We start from the raw sequence: 17,104 nt of genomic DNA on the forward strand, positions 1-17,104 counted from the left end.
GTGTAATGAGGATCACCAGATGCTGCACTTGACACATTTATGAAATTGCTTATCCCAGTGATTAATAAGCATGCACCCATTAAGAAAATGACTGTAATGTTAAATGTTAAATCCCTGTGGATGGATGAGGAATTAAAAATGGTATAGTTGAGAGTAGAGGTCGACCTATTAATTAGGTCCGATTTCAAGTTTTCATAACAATCGGTAATCGGCATTTTTGGACACCGATCATGGCTGATTACATTGCACTCCACGAGGAGACTGCGTTATGCGAGTGCAGCAAGGAGCCAAGGTAAGGTGCTAGCTAGCATTAAACATATCTTATAAAAAACAATCAATCTTAACATAATCACTAGTTAACTACACATGGTTGATGATATTACTAGTTTATCTAGCTTGTCCTGTGTTGCATATAATCGATGCGGTGCCTGTGAATTTATCATTGAATCATAGCTTACTTCGCTAAACGGGTGATTTAACAAGCGCATTCGCGAAAAAAGCACTGTCGTTGCACCAATGTGTACCTAACCATTAACATCAACGCCTTTCTTAAAATCAATACACAAGTATATATTTTTAAACCTGCATATTTAGTTAATATTGCCAGCTAACATGAATTTCTTTTAACTAAGAAAATTGTGTCACTTCTCTTGCGTTCTGTGCAACAGAGTCAGGGTATATGCAGCAGTTTGGGCCGCCTGGCTCGTTGCGAACTGCGTGAAGACTATTTCTTCCTAACAAAGACAGCCAACTTCGCCAAACGGGGGATGATTTAACAAAAGCGCATTTGCGAAAAAAGCACAATCGTTGCACGAATGTACCTAACCATAAACATCAATGCCTTTCTTAAAATCAATTCACAGAAGTATATTTATTTAAACCTGCATATTTAGTTAAAAGAAATCCAGGTTAGCAGGCAATATTAAATTACGGAAATTGTGTCACTTCTCTTGGGTTCATTGCACGCAGAGTCAGGGTATATGCAACAGTTTGGGCTGCCTGGCTCGTTGCGAACTAATTTGCCAGAATTTTACGTAATTATGACATAACATTGAAGGTTGTGCGGTGTAACAGGAATATTTAGACTTATGAATGCCACCCGTTAGATAAAATACGGAATGGTTCCGTATTTCACTGAAAGAATAAACGTTTTGTTTTCGAAATGATAGTTTCCGGATTTGACCATATTAATGACCTAAGGCTCCTATTTCTGTGTGTTATTATGTTATAATTAAGTATATGATTTGATATTTGATAGAGCAGCGGTGGTAGGCAGCAGCAGGCTCGTAAGCATTCATTCAAACAGCACTTTCGTGCGTTTGCCAGCAGCTATTCGCTGTGCTTCAAGCCTATCAACTCGCGGCTTTTGTGGAGCGATGGGTAACGATGCTTCGAGGGTGGCTGTTGTCGATGTGTCCCTGGTTCGAGCCCAGGTAGGGGCGAGGAGAGGAACGGAAGCTATACTGTTACACTGGCAATACTAAAGTGCCTATAAGAACATCCAATAGTCAAAGGTATATGAAATACAAATGGTATAGAGAGAAATAGTCCTATAATTCATATAATAACTACTTCCTAAAACTTCTTACCTGAGAATATTGAAGACTCATGTTAAAGGAACCACCAGCTTTCATATGTTCTCATGTTCTGAGCAAGGAACTTAAACGTTAGCTTTTTTACATGGCACATATTGCACTTTTACTTTCTTCTCCAACACTTTGTTTTTGCTTTATTTAAACCAAATTGAACATGTTTCATTATTTATTTGAGGCTAAATTGATTTTATTGATGTATTATATTAAGTTAAAATAAAAGTGTTCATTCAGTATTGTTGTAATTGTCATTATTACAAATAAATAAATAAAATCGGCCGATTAATCAGTATCTGCTTTTTTTGGTCCTCCAATAATCGGTATCGGCATTGAAAAATCATAATCGGTCGACCTCTAGTTGAGAGGGATGAGGCAAAAGGAATGTCAAAATCTGTCTTATTGCACAACTGATGGGTAAACGTACTGCAAATTGAGAAATCATGTGACTAAACTGAAGAAAAAGAAGAAAAAACGACACTATGAAACAAAGATAAATTACATAAAGAATGATTTGTCCAAATAACCAGTGATGAAAAAAGCCAAACACCGGAACTACTGCTGCTCATTATCCAGGGATCCCATTCCTTCCAGACAGATTCTACGATACCAGTTATGTTTACGTAGATCTGTCCACGACAGTTTACTCACAGACTATCACTCAATATGATGCACCGTGTACCAGCAGTAATTTTAGAAGAGGCTAGGGTGTTAGAAGAGAGGGACCACTGACAATTCTAGATTATAGACAAAGGTGATTCAATTCACTGGAACTAAACTATTGCGTTATAGGTGTCACTTACAGGGAAGATGTGGCTGTAAACATTACAGAGCAGGAAGTAATTCTATTTCACCAGACATCCTCCAAAAACCAGTAGTGTCTGCTTTAGGGCTTTGGTCACAGACATTAGGCAACAAAGTGCTTATGTGAAAAAAGGTTCTATCTTACACTTGGAATTGACTCTCACAACTCTACATACAACTTTGGTCCAACCCCTGTTCCTCGTTCCTTTTAAGAACAGTCTCACCATCGTCATTCATCAGTGCAGTATACACTGGCTCCTGCGTCACTGTTTCCTTAATGGACTGCTTGTGTTGATCTTATGAAGTAGATCTCATTTACCTAACTACCTCCAAGAATTTAACCATTGAACTTTGTTGAGTAAACTGTTGCTCATGGGACAGGCTGAATGATCACTTTAGATGTTTGCTCAAGCCCAGAAGATCTCATGCATCACATCGATGTGAAGAGGTTTCGCCGATGAGGCATTAGATGAGGCAGGCCTGAAACGTAAACGTTGATTGTAATCATGCAAAACACTTTTTGGGATAAAGGGTGTATATCTAAATATTCAATTCGCGTTTTTCCAAGTTAGATGAATTCAATTATAACCAACTAGGCCTAAAGCCACAGTCAACAATACGCCAGCCACATCACTGTGACTGGACAGAAATTCACAGACTCACTCCTGAGGAGAAGGAGATTTATTTGCATGGAGGTTCGGTTGCGCTGACAGAACCAGGAAAATGTTAACATAAACACGTTCTAAAAATGGTAAGAGATTTTGTATGCTGTCGGTATGCCAGTTAAACTCTCCTGATTTTGTTGTCTCAATGAAAGCTGTTTTCATTGACAATGTTGTTGTTTTATTATATAACCAGTACCTTTAGTTCCTTATTGAACATGGGCATGAGTCATCAGTCATCATGTGATAACAAGGTCTTTTTGTATAGCTTAACTAATCAAAAGACTCAAAGTAAACATTTTAATGCAAATTAATACATCTTTAGCAGGAATGTTAACACGGTTGGTGGCGCCAGCTGTTTTACAAAGATGGTGACATTATGTGTTTAAAGGGCCAGTATTAGTCTGGAAGGCTGCGACAACCATCTCCGAGCTGAAGGGTGTGACTTCATTGTTTCCTAGGTAAATGATACATGACCATCCCCTTTCAGGAAGGACACACTGGAATGTTTTCTGATTGCATAGAACACAAGATCTGCCCTAACTCTTCCTCTTTGCAGTGTGTGTGTTTGTGTGTGTGTTTAAGCCAGGGGGAAGGCATGGTCTCCCTCTACACACTGGTATGTAGTTTAAACGCAATGTCACAGAGGAGTGTTGCATAGTTCCTCACACACACACACACACACACACACACACACACACACACAACCACCACACACAACACACACACACACACACACACACACACACACACACACACACACACACACACACACACACACACACACACACACACACACACACACACACACACACACACACACATCCAAACACACCCTCCAGTGAAGTTCCATATTTATGGAGTATTTGCAAACCAGTTTGGCTGTGTTAAAGGGTCCCAGACTCACTCAAGCAGTGGCCATTTAAAACTTGCACATCTTTTGAGTGAACAAGAGGGAGGTAGCCTATGAGTGTTGTGTTGAAGGAAGACTGTGTCTCTTGCTAATTTCGAAACTGGTGTTTTTACAAAAGTGAGTTATTGTCTATATAAGAATGACATAACTGGTTCACTGAAAGGAAGCATGGCTCCTTTAAGAACCTAGCCAACAGCTTTAAAACTTCTGGATTCCTGAACATGTGTATTTGTGTGTGGTGTGTGTTCACATCCTGTACTTGGGCTGGTTATAACAACCCAGTGATGCACTCGTTGAACCCCATCTACTCATTGATTGTGTGGAACCTTATTGGTCAACCTGCTACTGTGGGGTGGGCCCACAAAACTGCCTGCCCTTTTTTGGGTCTCTATTACTGAGCTACACTGTGCAGTGAGTGTTTCCAAACTTTCTAGCTTCATACCCTCAGGCAAGAATCTCAGAATTCACAAACATGTTATTCCTCCCCTTTTGTTTAGAATAGCCTTGAGTATTTCTTCTCAACAAATATTTTAAGGGAGGTAGGCTTATTTCACTACTGCCCTTAAAATCTGCCTTATATAAACCCTTTTCCCTATCAGATAGTCCTGCTAGTGGGCCTAGTTTAACCCATGAATAAGAAACACATGTAGGCTATAACAACCAATGACGCAACTCTGAAATCATGAAAGTTCAATATCTTAGTTTATATAGTTGAGTGCTTTTTGTAACAATGTGTTAAAGCCTATATGTCGTAGTTTTGGGATGGTTCACTTTCACACACATTTTACAGACATGTGGGACCTTGTCATAACTACACTGGCTTTAAGTTTGGAATCCCAATATAGTCACATCACAACATGAGTAAGAAAGAGGATCTCAGCTGCCATCACAACTGGTGTGAACCACTAAGGCTAACTCTAACTTTAACAGAACAGCCATGTCACTACCAAAACATCACCACAGATACAGACAACACCCAAACAGTGGACAACTCCCATTACCAGTAACCCACATACCTCTTCTCCACACGATTGTAACCAACTCAAAAAATCGACTCATGGGTAGCCTAAACCCCAATATGCCTACAATACTGACTTAGCCACAGACACACTGCATGAAATGTGAAAGTGGCATAATGGCTCATCTGAAAAGGATTATGTGTGAGTGTTAACTTGATGGCATGAGGATAATCTCTGCCTGCCTTGGGGTTCCACTGGGATTAAGCCCATCAAATGATTTTTAGAACTAACCGGAACAAGAACAATGCCTGGGACTAAACCACCATTCTTCTGAGAGAGCTGGGTGTGGACACATTATCCTAATGCACCAATATTTACAGTCAACCACCTGAGGTGGACAGTTTGATGATGAACTCTCTCCTCCTGTCTGCTTGGACTGAGGCTAGGTTGCCTTCTTGCAAGTTGCATCACTATCACACACATTTGGGGCAGTACAACCACCTATTGCACAAAGTCGGATACTAGCCCATTCTACGGAAACTGCAGCTCAATTTAGGCAAGTCTAAATTGCCTAAGGACGAAAAGCATTTAGGAACTAAAACATTACCAGGGCCACATTCATTAAAGTGATGTGCAGTCAAAACAACACAGAAGGTCCATACAAAAAACATGAGTCAGGAGAATCAGGACAAGCTTGTCACTCTTCAGGGTGTTCATAGTGAAATTACTTGTCTAACTAGTAGAACAGGATGAAGTCAATGGTTATTGTAAAACTAAGTTGATTAACCCTTACAGTACTGTACCTAGGTTCTCATTCAAAATATTCCTAAAGGCCTATCTTGCCTAGGCCTATATGGAATGACATCAGTGGGATAACTTCGCCTACAGATTTGTTATCATAAGACAATAAGCCTGTCAACTCCAGGTACCTTCAAGATTTGGAGGATAGGTGATTTCTAACTGACTCTCTCTCCTGTCTCTTTGCAGCAAGTAACCTTCCAGTTGATGCTGACAGTAGGAGCAGCGGTGATTGGCTCACTGCAGTTCGGTTACAACACAGGTGTCATCAACGCCCCTCAGAAGGTGAGTCCATAGGGATGAGATTGGGTGGGGAGGGGGGGCTGATGTGTCTGATCAGAATTGGGCGTGGAAGGCTTGTCTATATTTATCCCAACGACACCGTTTTCAAATCGTCACTGACACCTTTTCCCAGACAGGACTGCCCCTGTGCCTGTCTAGGCCAGACAATATGTTCCCTGCAACACGTGAAAAGAAGGGGGCTAATAATAACTCGACGTAGGCCTATCTCGTCCAAGGCTCTCTCCGTGCGAGGACCTCTGTGATGTGATTCATGTGTAAAGGAGTGTTTCCATGCCACAAAAGGGCCTGCCAGACTGTAGGTGAGGAGAAAGCCAGGAGAGTGCTACTCACTCCGTTAAAGGAAACATAATTTAGGAGCTCTCAGTGAGATCTGACTCCATCAATTAAATGAACCTCTTTTCCATTAACTTAAACACGTTTCTTTGACCCTACTCCTTCATACTGTTGCACATGTAAGTGTATCCCCTGGACAGCTTTTTACTGTAGGTGCTAACTCTACAGAATGGTCTTGTTTACTGAAAGCTCACAATAGTCTGGGGATGTTTGGTCATGTGGTCCATAAGAATCTCTTAGTTTAGGTAAAAGGGCTAAGCCACACACAGTATTTCTCTTTGTCTGAACAAACCTTGTGGCGCTCAGCTCTGCTCAAAGTTCCAGGTGCCTTGTTGCCCGGATACTAGAGCCCGACCGATATATCGGTTTACCAATACTATCAACTGTTATACCACAGCATTGTTGAATACTAGTTTCTGATTGGATAGAAGGGCATACTAGAATGGAAACAAACCAGATAACGTGGAAAAGTTTGAAAAGATATCAGAACACCTTGCAATCATGACGCAATATCCACCTACACATGCAGACAGTACTTGCTACAAAGTTGCAGAAATCTAATCCAACAACCACACAAACTAAAATTGAATAGATTATAAACGCAGGTCCAACGAGGAAAACAAATAGCTGGCTTACTAGCATTGATTTGTTTTTGCAGAGACATATTTTTGGGGGAGTGTCTGATGACCTGACGTGGTGAGTGATGAACATACATTTCTCCTCTGCCCTCCGCCACTAAAGTTGTCAAATGCTCCCACATGTTTCTAGTTTGACCAGCTGATTTCAGCAACTGATATTTTAGAATTCGGTTGTCATATTGGCACTTTTACTAGCAATAAACTATTTAGCTAGCTTCAAGCCTGGTGTTTGATATGCAGTGCGATCTCCTTGTAACTTGCAGTCAGTGTCAACAAGTGTCCTGATGAGAAGGCCAACTTTTCTAGCTATGCCAGGCAAAACGGGGGCATCATCAGCTCATTGTTATGGATGTATCGAAATGAATGTCAATAGAAAATGGCTTAAATAAACATAAATGCAGCTACTTTGCTGAATGATGAGAGCAACCAAATGATGAGAAAGTATGAATTTGCTTATAAAAATGAAAATATATATATTTTTATTTTTACCGGTAAATGTGTGCTTAAGTATTGTTTTCTTTGGCAATTGTGGTATAAGCGGGATAAACACCACCATTCTGTACATTACCTTGGAAAAAGGAACTCTGCAAAGGGACTCGCCCCGCTGTGTTGTCCATTATTTCCAAGGTAATGTATCCCTTACATATTGGCCTTTTACTGCTATATCAGTATCGGACGATAATTCCACCGATAACTGATATTCAATAAATAGGATGATAAACGTGAATCTAATGCTTATCTGAACACTTGCGTCCATTCTCATGATATGTCATTATTGTCACTATGTAAGAAATCAACATTTGAAGCATATTTCTTGGACAGTTGTTTAGTTTTTAATTTCTCCGGCGTGAAACAGTATATCAGCAGATATATCGGTATCGGTAAATTTTGTCCCCCCCAAAAAACTGAATTCGTATCGGACCCCTAAAAACATATTGGTCAGCCTCTACTCTAGATACACGGGACACACAGGCCCTCTACCTTAACTTTGGCAAATGAGGGCTCTGTGGACATGTCCCTTCATCCCACTAATATGCAGTCTGAGTTTACTTCTGTCCTGGTGTTCCTCTCTCAGGAGACAACTTATTGCTCCATTACACACACCCATCTGTCTGTCATTATGTGTTAAGTGGCTACCTTCCGCTGCCATTGTTGTCTGTGATCCAGCACTGTTTTACATTATTTTATAGTACTACTGATATTGATTACTGCATACAGTGCCTTCAGAAAGTATTCACACCCCTTTACTTTTTCCACATTTTGTTGTGTTACAAAGTGGGATTAACATTTATTTAATTGCCATTTTTTGTCAACAGTCTACACAAAATACTCTGCGATGTCAAGTGAAAGAAAAATTCTAATAAAACACTAATACTGTAAGCACACTGACACATGCTCAGTAATACCACACCATGCCACAGCTGTTTAGGAGCAACATACAGAGTGCAGGGAAGTGTTCACAGAAACGACAGTGTTGCTGAACATAGAGACACATCCAGATTTAGGGTAAATGTGAGAACAGCATTACTACTGTATATGGAAACCCTAGATTATCCCCAACCAACCTCCCCCTCTCTCCCTCTCTCTCTTTCTCTATGATTAGGGATGGAGTGATGCTGGTTGTTGTGACGCAGGCCCTCCGCTCTAAAGAGTGCAGCACTGATTAGATTAGGTGTTTCTCAAGGGCCCTGGGCTGCTGTCCTGTTTGTCCTTCTGCCTTTCTGCCCGCTCCAAATTGAGCACCTTGTAGCACAGACAGACCTGACTGCCTGCCCAGCCAGGAGTCCACAGAGGCAGTAACACTTTAATCAGAGCAGGGTCAACGGTCATGAATGAACAGTGTATTTCATTGTGGCCAGGTGCTTGCTAGGTCTTGAGTCAGACACCAGCCATTCTCTATCTGTAAGAATGATTATTTGATTGGACAGTATTAACAGTGTTAGGCTGACTAGGCTAGGCTATATTAGATTTGTCATCACCTCTTTGGAGAATAATTAGGATAACTTTCTGGGTCTGTATAAATGTATGATATACCCTATGCCATATCTTGAACAGCCTACCCCTCAGCTGACTTATACATACATTATCAGTTCTATATGAATCACTCAGCGTTATGTAAGTATCGGTAAAAAAGTATATTGTATAATCTATCAGCAAAGCACATGACAGGAGCCAGCGGTGATATTTGGGAGAGGAGGACAGGAGGAGGCAGGGCTCAGTGCTGAGTGCTAGAAGTGCTAGATAGAGGGCACATTTTTCCCAGCCTGTACAACTTAACTTCCATCACAAGCTGGGCGGACTTATGTATTTTTATCAACACTGATAAGTCACTGTGGGGGAAGGGGCTGAAACCCAACACTTCACTCTTTCATAAACTTCCTTGTTGAAGGAAAACGAGGGGCGTGTTCAGCAGGACTCAACTTTTTGGAACGTTCAGATAGAAATATGCTATGTAGAACAAACATGCATCTCTGACATGTAGAATAAGAATGCCGGCTCTATTTGTGGCAATTCTATCTACAACGTTCAGAACGTTTTCATATGAAACATGGCCCTGAAATCCAATCCTACACCGTCATCTACTGGCCAGACACCAAAACAGCAGTCACTTGGCCAATAGCAATGAGGACAATAATCTTCAATTAAAAAAACAAGTGAACATTTGACTGTGATTTCTTTCATTGGCACTGTTTCGTTTCCCTTCTCTGCTAGGTTATTGAGAGGTTCCTCAATGAGACATGGTTCGACCGCTACCAGGAGCCCATCACCAAGGCCTCCCTCACCACCCTGTGGTCCGTCTCCGTCGCCATCTTCTCAGTCGGCGGTATCTTCGGCTCCTTCTCCGTGGGCCTGTTTGTCAACCGCTTTGGCAGGTAAATACGTCACTTTACAATTTTTATTTACAACTGTGTTATGTGAGATTATATGACATGGATGGCCTATGTACTGTTTAATATGTGTGAGATGTAAAGGTTTGTACAATAATTGGACTGTAATTGACTATTTCTGTGGTGTCTACAGGAGGAACTCCATGCTCATGGCCAACGTGCTGGCCTTTGTCTCCGCTGCTCTCATGGGCTTCTCTAAGATGGGTGGATCGTGGGAGATGCTGATCATCGGGCGCTTCGTGGTGGGACTTTACTCCGGCCTCTCAACTGGCTTTGTACCCATGTACGTGGGTGAGGTGGCCCCCACTGCCCTTCGAGGAGCCCTGGGTACCCTCCACCAGCTGGGCATTGTCACGGGCATCCTGATGGCACAGGTCAGTGCCAGTGGCCACAGGGATATTATATGGAGAATAATGGATAATACAGTGCCTTTGGAATGTATTCAGACCACTTAACTTTTTCCACATTTTGTTACGTTACAGCCTTATTCTAAAATTGATTAAATAAATACAAATCCTCAGCAATTTGCACACACTACCTATAATGACAAAGCAAAAACCTTATTTACAGTATTCAGACCCTTTGCTATGAGACTCTATGCATCCTGTTTCCATTGATCATCCTTGAGATGTTTCTACAACATGATTGAAATCCACCTGTGGCAAATTCAATTGATTGGACATGATTTGGAAAGGTACAAACGTGTCTATATAAGGTCACACAGATTACAGTGCATGTCAGAGCAAAAACCAAGCCATGAGGTCGAAGGAATTCTCCATAGAGTTCTGAGACAGGATTGTGTCGAGGCACAGATCTGGGGAAGGGTGCCAAAACAGTTCTGCAGCATTGAAAGTCCCCAAGAACAGAGTGACCTCCATCATTCTTAAATGGAAGAAGTTTGGAAACACCAAGACTCTTCCCAGAGCTGGCCGTCCGGCCAAACTGAGTAATCGAGGGAGAAGGGCCTTGGTTACGGAGGTGACCAAGAACACGATGGTCACTCTGACAGAGCTCTAGAGTTCCTCTGTGGAGATGGGAGAACCTTCCAGAAGGAACACCATCTCTGTAGCACTTCATCAATCAGGCCTTTATGGTAGAGATTCTCCGGTCTGATTTAACCAAGATTGAACTCTTTGGCCTGAATGCCAAGCGTCACGTCTGGAGGAAACCTGGCACCATCCCTACGGTGAAGCATGGTGGTGGCAGCATCATGCTGTGGGTACGTTTTTCAGCGGCAGGGACCTGGAGACTTATCAGAATCGAGGGAAAGATGAACAGAGCAAAGTACAGAGAGATCCTTGATGAAAACCTGCTCTAAAGCGCTCAGGACCTCAGACTGGGGTGAAGGTTCACCTTCCAACAGCACAACGACCCTAAGCACACAGCCAAGACAATGCAGGAGTGACTTCGGGACAAGTCTCTAAATGTCCTTGAGTGGCCCAGCCAAAGCCCGAACTTGAACCCGATCGAACATCTTTGGAGAGACCTGAAAATAGCTGTGTAGCGACCATCCCCATCCAACCTGACAGAGCTTTAGAGGATCTGCAGAGGAATGGGAGAAACTCCCCAAATACAAGTGTGCCAAGCTTGTAGTGTCCTACCCAAGAAGACTCGAGGCTATAATCACTGCCAACGGTTCTTCAACAAAGTACTGAGTAAAGGGTCTGAATACTTATGTAAATGAAATATTTCATATTTTTTTTATAGATTAGTAAACATTTCTAAAAAACTGTTTTTGCTTTGTCATGATGGGGTATTGTGTGTAGATTGATGAGGAAAATAAACAACTTTTTAAAAATTAACAAAATTGAATAAGGCTGTAACGTAACAAAATGTTGTACCTTTATTTTGACAGGGAGTCAGGCTGAGACCAAGGTCTCATTTACAGATGAGCCCAGTAATTACAAAAATATGCACATCAATACACTACCAAAGCAAAACAGAGATACAGAACACAATCATAGAAAATAAATATATGTTTCAGTAAATATGTCCTCAATCAGCCGTCTGAATTTCCCTAGAAGCACCAAATCATAAAATGTCTGATTTTGGAGATTATTCCACACGTAACATGCAAAAAAACTAAAAGCGGATTAACCGCTCAGTTGATAGAACATGGCGCTTGCAACTTCAGGATAGTGGGTTTAATTGCCCGGATCACATAAAATGTATGCATGCATGATTCTAAGTCTCTTCGGATAAAAACGTCTGCTAAATGGAATATATTATTATTATTATATATCGAAGGGATCTCCAGAGTTAGCTATCCCTTAGACTGGCTCGGTCTGGGTGCTCGTCTTTAGGTCAACAAATAAGTAAGGTAGTTTGCACAAGAAGGATTAATCTGATGGTGGTCTAACAATGTGTTTTGGTTCAGGTGTTTGGCATGGAGGCCTTAATGGGGAACGCGTCTTTGTGGCCCTTCCTGCTGGGCTTCACCTTCATCCCAGCCCTGGCGCAGTGTGCCCTGTTGCCCTTCTGCCCCGAGAGCCCCCGCTTCCTCCTCATCAACCGCAACGAGGAGAACAAGGCCAAAACTGGTGAGTAGAGTACATTTACACACAAACACACATTCATACTCTTTATGTCATCAGTTCAGCCAATTTCAGGTCTGTCAGTTTGAATGACTTGAAAAAATTCGGAATTATTTTCAATTCATTGGTTGAATTTAAACTCATCCCTGAATTGTCTGAATTTACCAGGTATGGAGTGACCCAGCCCTAGCAGACTGTAATGTAACCTCCGTTCTCTCTCTGTCCCTGTCAGTCCTGAAGAAGCTGCGTGGGACCACAGACGTGAGTGCAGACATGCAGGAGATGAAGGAGGAGGCCAGGCAGATGATGAGGGAGAAGAAGGTGACCATCCCAGAGCTGTTCCGCTCGCCACTCTACCGCCAGCCCATCTTCATCGCTATCATGCTCCAGCTCTCCCAGCAGCTTTCTGGCATCAACGCTGTGAGTTACTTCTCATACTTCTCACCCCTAACACACACTCCAGATACACAAACACCTATGCTGCCATGTCTATTTTGTAACTTTAAACTATGCTGTTGGTTTCCTCCAGATTTTCTACTACTCTACCCGTATCTTTGAGAAGGCCGGAGTTGCTCAGCCTGTTTATGCTACAATTGGTGCCGGTGTGGTCAACACAGCCTTCACTGTGGTGTCGGTGAGTAACTATGGCAGATACTGGTGTGTTTGTGTCATTTTTGGTGCACATGATGCATGATGCACTTAATTTGTGTTTAGACAGTATAACTCAACCCTCTCTCCGTTCCTCAGCTGTTTGTGGTGGAGCGCGCTGGACGCAGGTCTCTCCACCTGCTGGGGCTGATAGGAATGGCAGGCGCTGCCGTCCTGATGACCATCGCTCTGGCTCTGCTGGTACTTAGCCTAACTACAACACACTTCACATAATGGTAGCAGCTCTCATAAGGAACCAATGAGGAAAAACACTTGGTGTTTTCATAATAGTCCTTGTTAATGTAATATGTAGAATGAATAGCAGTAGTTCAACCCCCTGCTGTCTGTTTGTCCTCCATCAGGACAAGCTGCCATGGATGTCCTACGTGAGTATTGTGGCCATCTTTGCCTTTGTGGCGTTCTTTGAGATCGGCCCGGGTCCCATCCCCTGGTTCATTGTGGCTGAGCTGTTCTCCCAGGGACCCCGGCCCTCGGCCTTCGCTGTTGCTGGCTTCTCCAACTGGACTGCCAACTTCATAGTGGGCATGGCCTTCCAGTATGTAGAGGTAAGCACTGAGCACAACCTTGTTAGTCAGATGCTCAACATGGTAGATGTTGTAGAAATACTAATCTTGATATATATGAACTGGTAGTTTGAATACATGTTTGTTTGGAGCCCACTGCTTAATAAAATGTGTCATCAATGTTCTCTCTTCTTCTCTTCGTCTCGCCCTACAGGAGTTGTGTGGCCCTTATGTCTTTGTCATCTTCACCATACTGCTGCTCAGCTTCTTCATCTTCACCTACTTCAAGGTGCCTGAGACCAAGGGCCGGACGTTTGATGAGATCTCAGCCGGGTTCCGCCAGTCGGCTGGCACGGGTGGAGAGAAGCACTCGCCAGAGGAGCTCAACAGCCTGGGGGCTGACTCTCAGCTCTAAGCACCTGTCCCTCCCCTCTCCTCTCGTTCCACTCCCGCTGATGAGGCCCGGCCCTGAACCCTCTCTGGCCACCCCAACCTGAGGGGACCACTCACTAACTGCGTGCAAATTGACTACTAAACTGACACACTGGTTGTCATTACATTTCAGGCATCTTCACCAAGCAGAGAACAGATGCCCCGATCTCCTCTCCCGATCCCCTGTCTCAACGTCTCTAGCTTCTTTCTCTTCTCATCACAACACTAACTTGGTGGGAGCAGGGACATGGGTGGCAGAAGGTGGGTTGGAATGGTAGATGGTTAGAAGAACGAAAAGGGGGTCTTCAATTATACAATGGTCACCGCTAAGTTACTTTTACTTTCTTTTCTCTTATTTTGTCTGTTGCCTTACTCATTTTGTCAGTTTAGATATCCATGCTTATGTCCCTTATGTAGGTCTCAGTACTTCTCATTGAAGTAAGGGATGGTTTTAAAGTTCAGAATTTGTGTTTTTGTTCCCTTTGTTACTTGATGAAACAGAGCATACTGTGTAGCAACACTGTAGCCTCAGCAAATTTGAGCAATTGTTGTGGAATTGAAATATGACATTTGTACTGTTTTCCAACAGGGGGAGCAGTGCCCTCAATGAAAGGCCTTCTACTGTATAGTACCACAACGTGACTTGCTTTGCCAGTCCAGAGACTAAACCACAGCTAATCTTTATTGTGTTCCACATAGGGGATGTCTGAGGCTACATATAACAATATGTATCTTTATTACACAGACCCTCTGTTTATGACCTAAATTATTTACTGGATCAATCAAGACCCTCAGGATATTGTATGCATTGTAAATATTTTTTTACCAACAAATTTTTAACTTCTGTCCAGATAGGTTTTTGATTATTTTAGAAATATTTGTTTCTTATGGAAAAATAAATCAAATCATGAAGAGTCATTTTTTATGAGGTTTATTTCTTAGTGAATTACAGCACTGTTACAAAAATGTTATCAAACATTGGGTGCATACTTTTTGGCTGTAAGTACTGTATATGTACATGTAATATTTAATTCCCAAGCAATACCCATGAGCATGAATTTTACACTATGAAATCATAGGACTAGTTGAGATATTTCTACTCTGACACTAGTGATGGTAGTTGGCGCCTTGAATATGACAGTAGATTTGATCATTGGGATCCCTCATCCGCTTCTTCATAAAAGCAAACTGTTGAAAAGCAACGTAAGCCTGTTTCACTGCATGCTAATATGAGCGTAACCCCCCGCTAAAACTAAACTGAAGTCCCTCACAACAGGCTTCCTTTCAAACAGGGTCTAATATGTAATGTGGCTTCCAGCCTTACCAAGGTCTGCTTCATCCTGAAAGTGCTTTTAGACCCTTTGGGGTCAGACTCACAACTAATGTTCCATGTTTCCAGAAAAGTTGTGATTTTTGTTATTGTAACTCCACAATGCCTTTGCATAGTTCAGCACTGTAGGCGCCGTTATATTGTTCAGTTATGTTTTGTGACAAATAGCTGACAACCCTGTATGGTTGGCTGATTCAAGCGACTCCACCTCTAGATGTAGAGGTTCCTGTCTATGACTGCTGTGCCACTTCAATAAGTTTTCCTTTCATTTTATAAGGCATTTTGAGAAAAGTTTTTCGCGGCATTTTATCATCCACAATGTTGGTTGTTTTGTCACCAAAAAATCTTCCGTAATAGTAGTTGGAGCATGGCTCAAAATGTTCTACAAAATGTGGAACCCTGTTACGTTACTGAAAAGAGATTGGGTTAGATGTCATTGTTTTTTTTTTAACTACACGGTTAGCTTAACCTATCCCTACATTCACAGGTCTATGTTATTTGAAATCAAAAGGTAGGCAGAATATGTTTTACAATCAAATATAGGCTAATCCAGCGAGTCTAAAGTGAATATGGTTTTAAAGTGGTTTAAATGGTTTTCGTAATGGCCCTTGACCCAAACAGAACTCCACAAGAAACATCCATTGTAGTCATTCCATGACGACTTTGTGTGCATTTACATGCATGCAAATATATGTATGCGTCTTTGAAATGATATGGGACTCTTTAGTACTGTCTCCTCCCCCAACAATCTGTCGGTTAAACACTGCAACCTCCTTGACTGTAAGTCGCCATAAGTCATCAAATGGCAGGATCAATGTTGGCACCAAAGACTTGYCATATGTCGGATTGAGCTCCGACCCTGTGATGGAGAGCAAAAGATGCACTTATGGACTGAAATCAAATGCAATGTACTTTGTGTGTTAAGTTTTTGACAATTATGTTTGGGTATTTTATGAACACATTTATTAACACATAATGTATGCATAAAACAGTTGAAGAAATCCATTACTGCACATAATGAGGCCACAAGACTTTTAATGTAAATACAATAGATAGTAGAGAACCCAAATGTATAAATATTTTATTTTAGTTACTACTCATATCGGTAGTTCAACATCTATTTTTGCATAATAAACACACCTGCCTTTATTTTCTCTGATTTGCTCTCTGAAGAAATATTGTTTGAGATAACTATTAACACAATCTTATTTCAGCTTTGTACATGAACCATTGAATTATATATACTATTTATTAGATGTCTAATTTATTAGATGTTTTTATTTTCTCAAAATTTTAGTACAGTATTAATTTACATTTTGAAAAAGCACCTGTGTGTATGTTGGGTGAATATGAACCTCCAACAGAACAATCTTTTGAAAAACAGTGTGCTATGATGTCAGTGTCCTGATGGTTTTCATTTCTTTTGTAAGATGTTTGATTGGATTTTTTAATCAATAAAATAAAACAAGCATACAGGGAAACATGGAAATTAGCTGGATTATTTATTTTCACAAGAATTGAGTTCAGATTGTAATCAATGACTACAGATGCTCTAAAACCTATCTAATTGTCTAATAATTTATGTGCTTTCCGATCTAAATCATGTAGTTAATAATTTGATGTATACTACAGAATTTTGATAAGCAAGTAGGAGAAGATCCTTATTGGTTCCTGAGTGCCACCATGCTATTGCCAGGGAAACAAAAGTGTCTCGTCCTATGTAAGTGTAGATGTGTGTGTGTGTGTGTG

The 17,104-nt window shown here is 41.5% G+C and overlaps 1 protein-coding gene across 3 annotated transcripts in view; it reads left to right on the plus strand.

The window, feature by feature from the left end:
- Positions 1–16,836, plus strand: part of LOC111969966 (solute carrier family 2, facilitated glucose transporter member 1) — a 53,104-nt gene extending 36,268 nt beyond the window's left edge. For all 3 annotated transcript variants that reach the window (XM_024147319.2, XM_070445579.1, XM_023996386.1), the window contains exons 2-10: positions 5,915–6,010; positions 9,712–9,872; positions 10,021–10,261; positions 12,265–12,427; positions 12,654–12,841; positions 12,951–13,055; positions 13,169–13,270; positions 13,432–13,635; positions 13,808–16,836. In XM_024147319.2, the coding sequence (XP_024003087.1) occupies positions 5,933–6,010; positions 9,712–9,872; positions 10,021–10,261; positions 12,265–12,427; positions 12,654–12,841; positions 12,951–13,055; positions 13,169–13,270; positions 13,432–13,635; positions 13,808–14,008 (1,443 nt within the window). In that variant the 5' untranslated portion in view covers positions 5,915–5,932 and the 3' untranslated portion in view covers positions 14,009–16,836. The remainder of the gene's footprint in view (positions 1–5,914; positions 6,011–9,711; positions 9,873–10,020; positions 10,262–12,264; positions 12,428–12,653; positions 12,842–12,950; positions 13,056–13,168; positions 13,271–13,431; positions 13,636–13,807) is intronic.
- Positions 16,837–17,104: the final 268 nt, after the last annotated feature.

The sequence above is a fragment of the Salvelinus sp. IW2-2015 genome, linkage group LG11 (genome assembly GCF_002910315.2).
Source record: "Salvelinus sp. IW2-2015 linkage group LG11, ASM291031v2, whole genome shotgun sequence".
Classification (NCBI taxonomy): Eukaryota; Metazoa; Chordata; class Actinopteri; order Salmoniformes; family Salmonidae; genus Salvelinus; species Salvelinus sp. IW2-2015.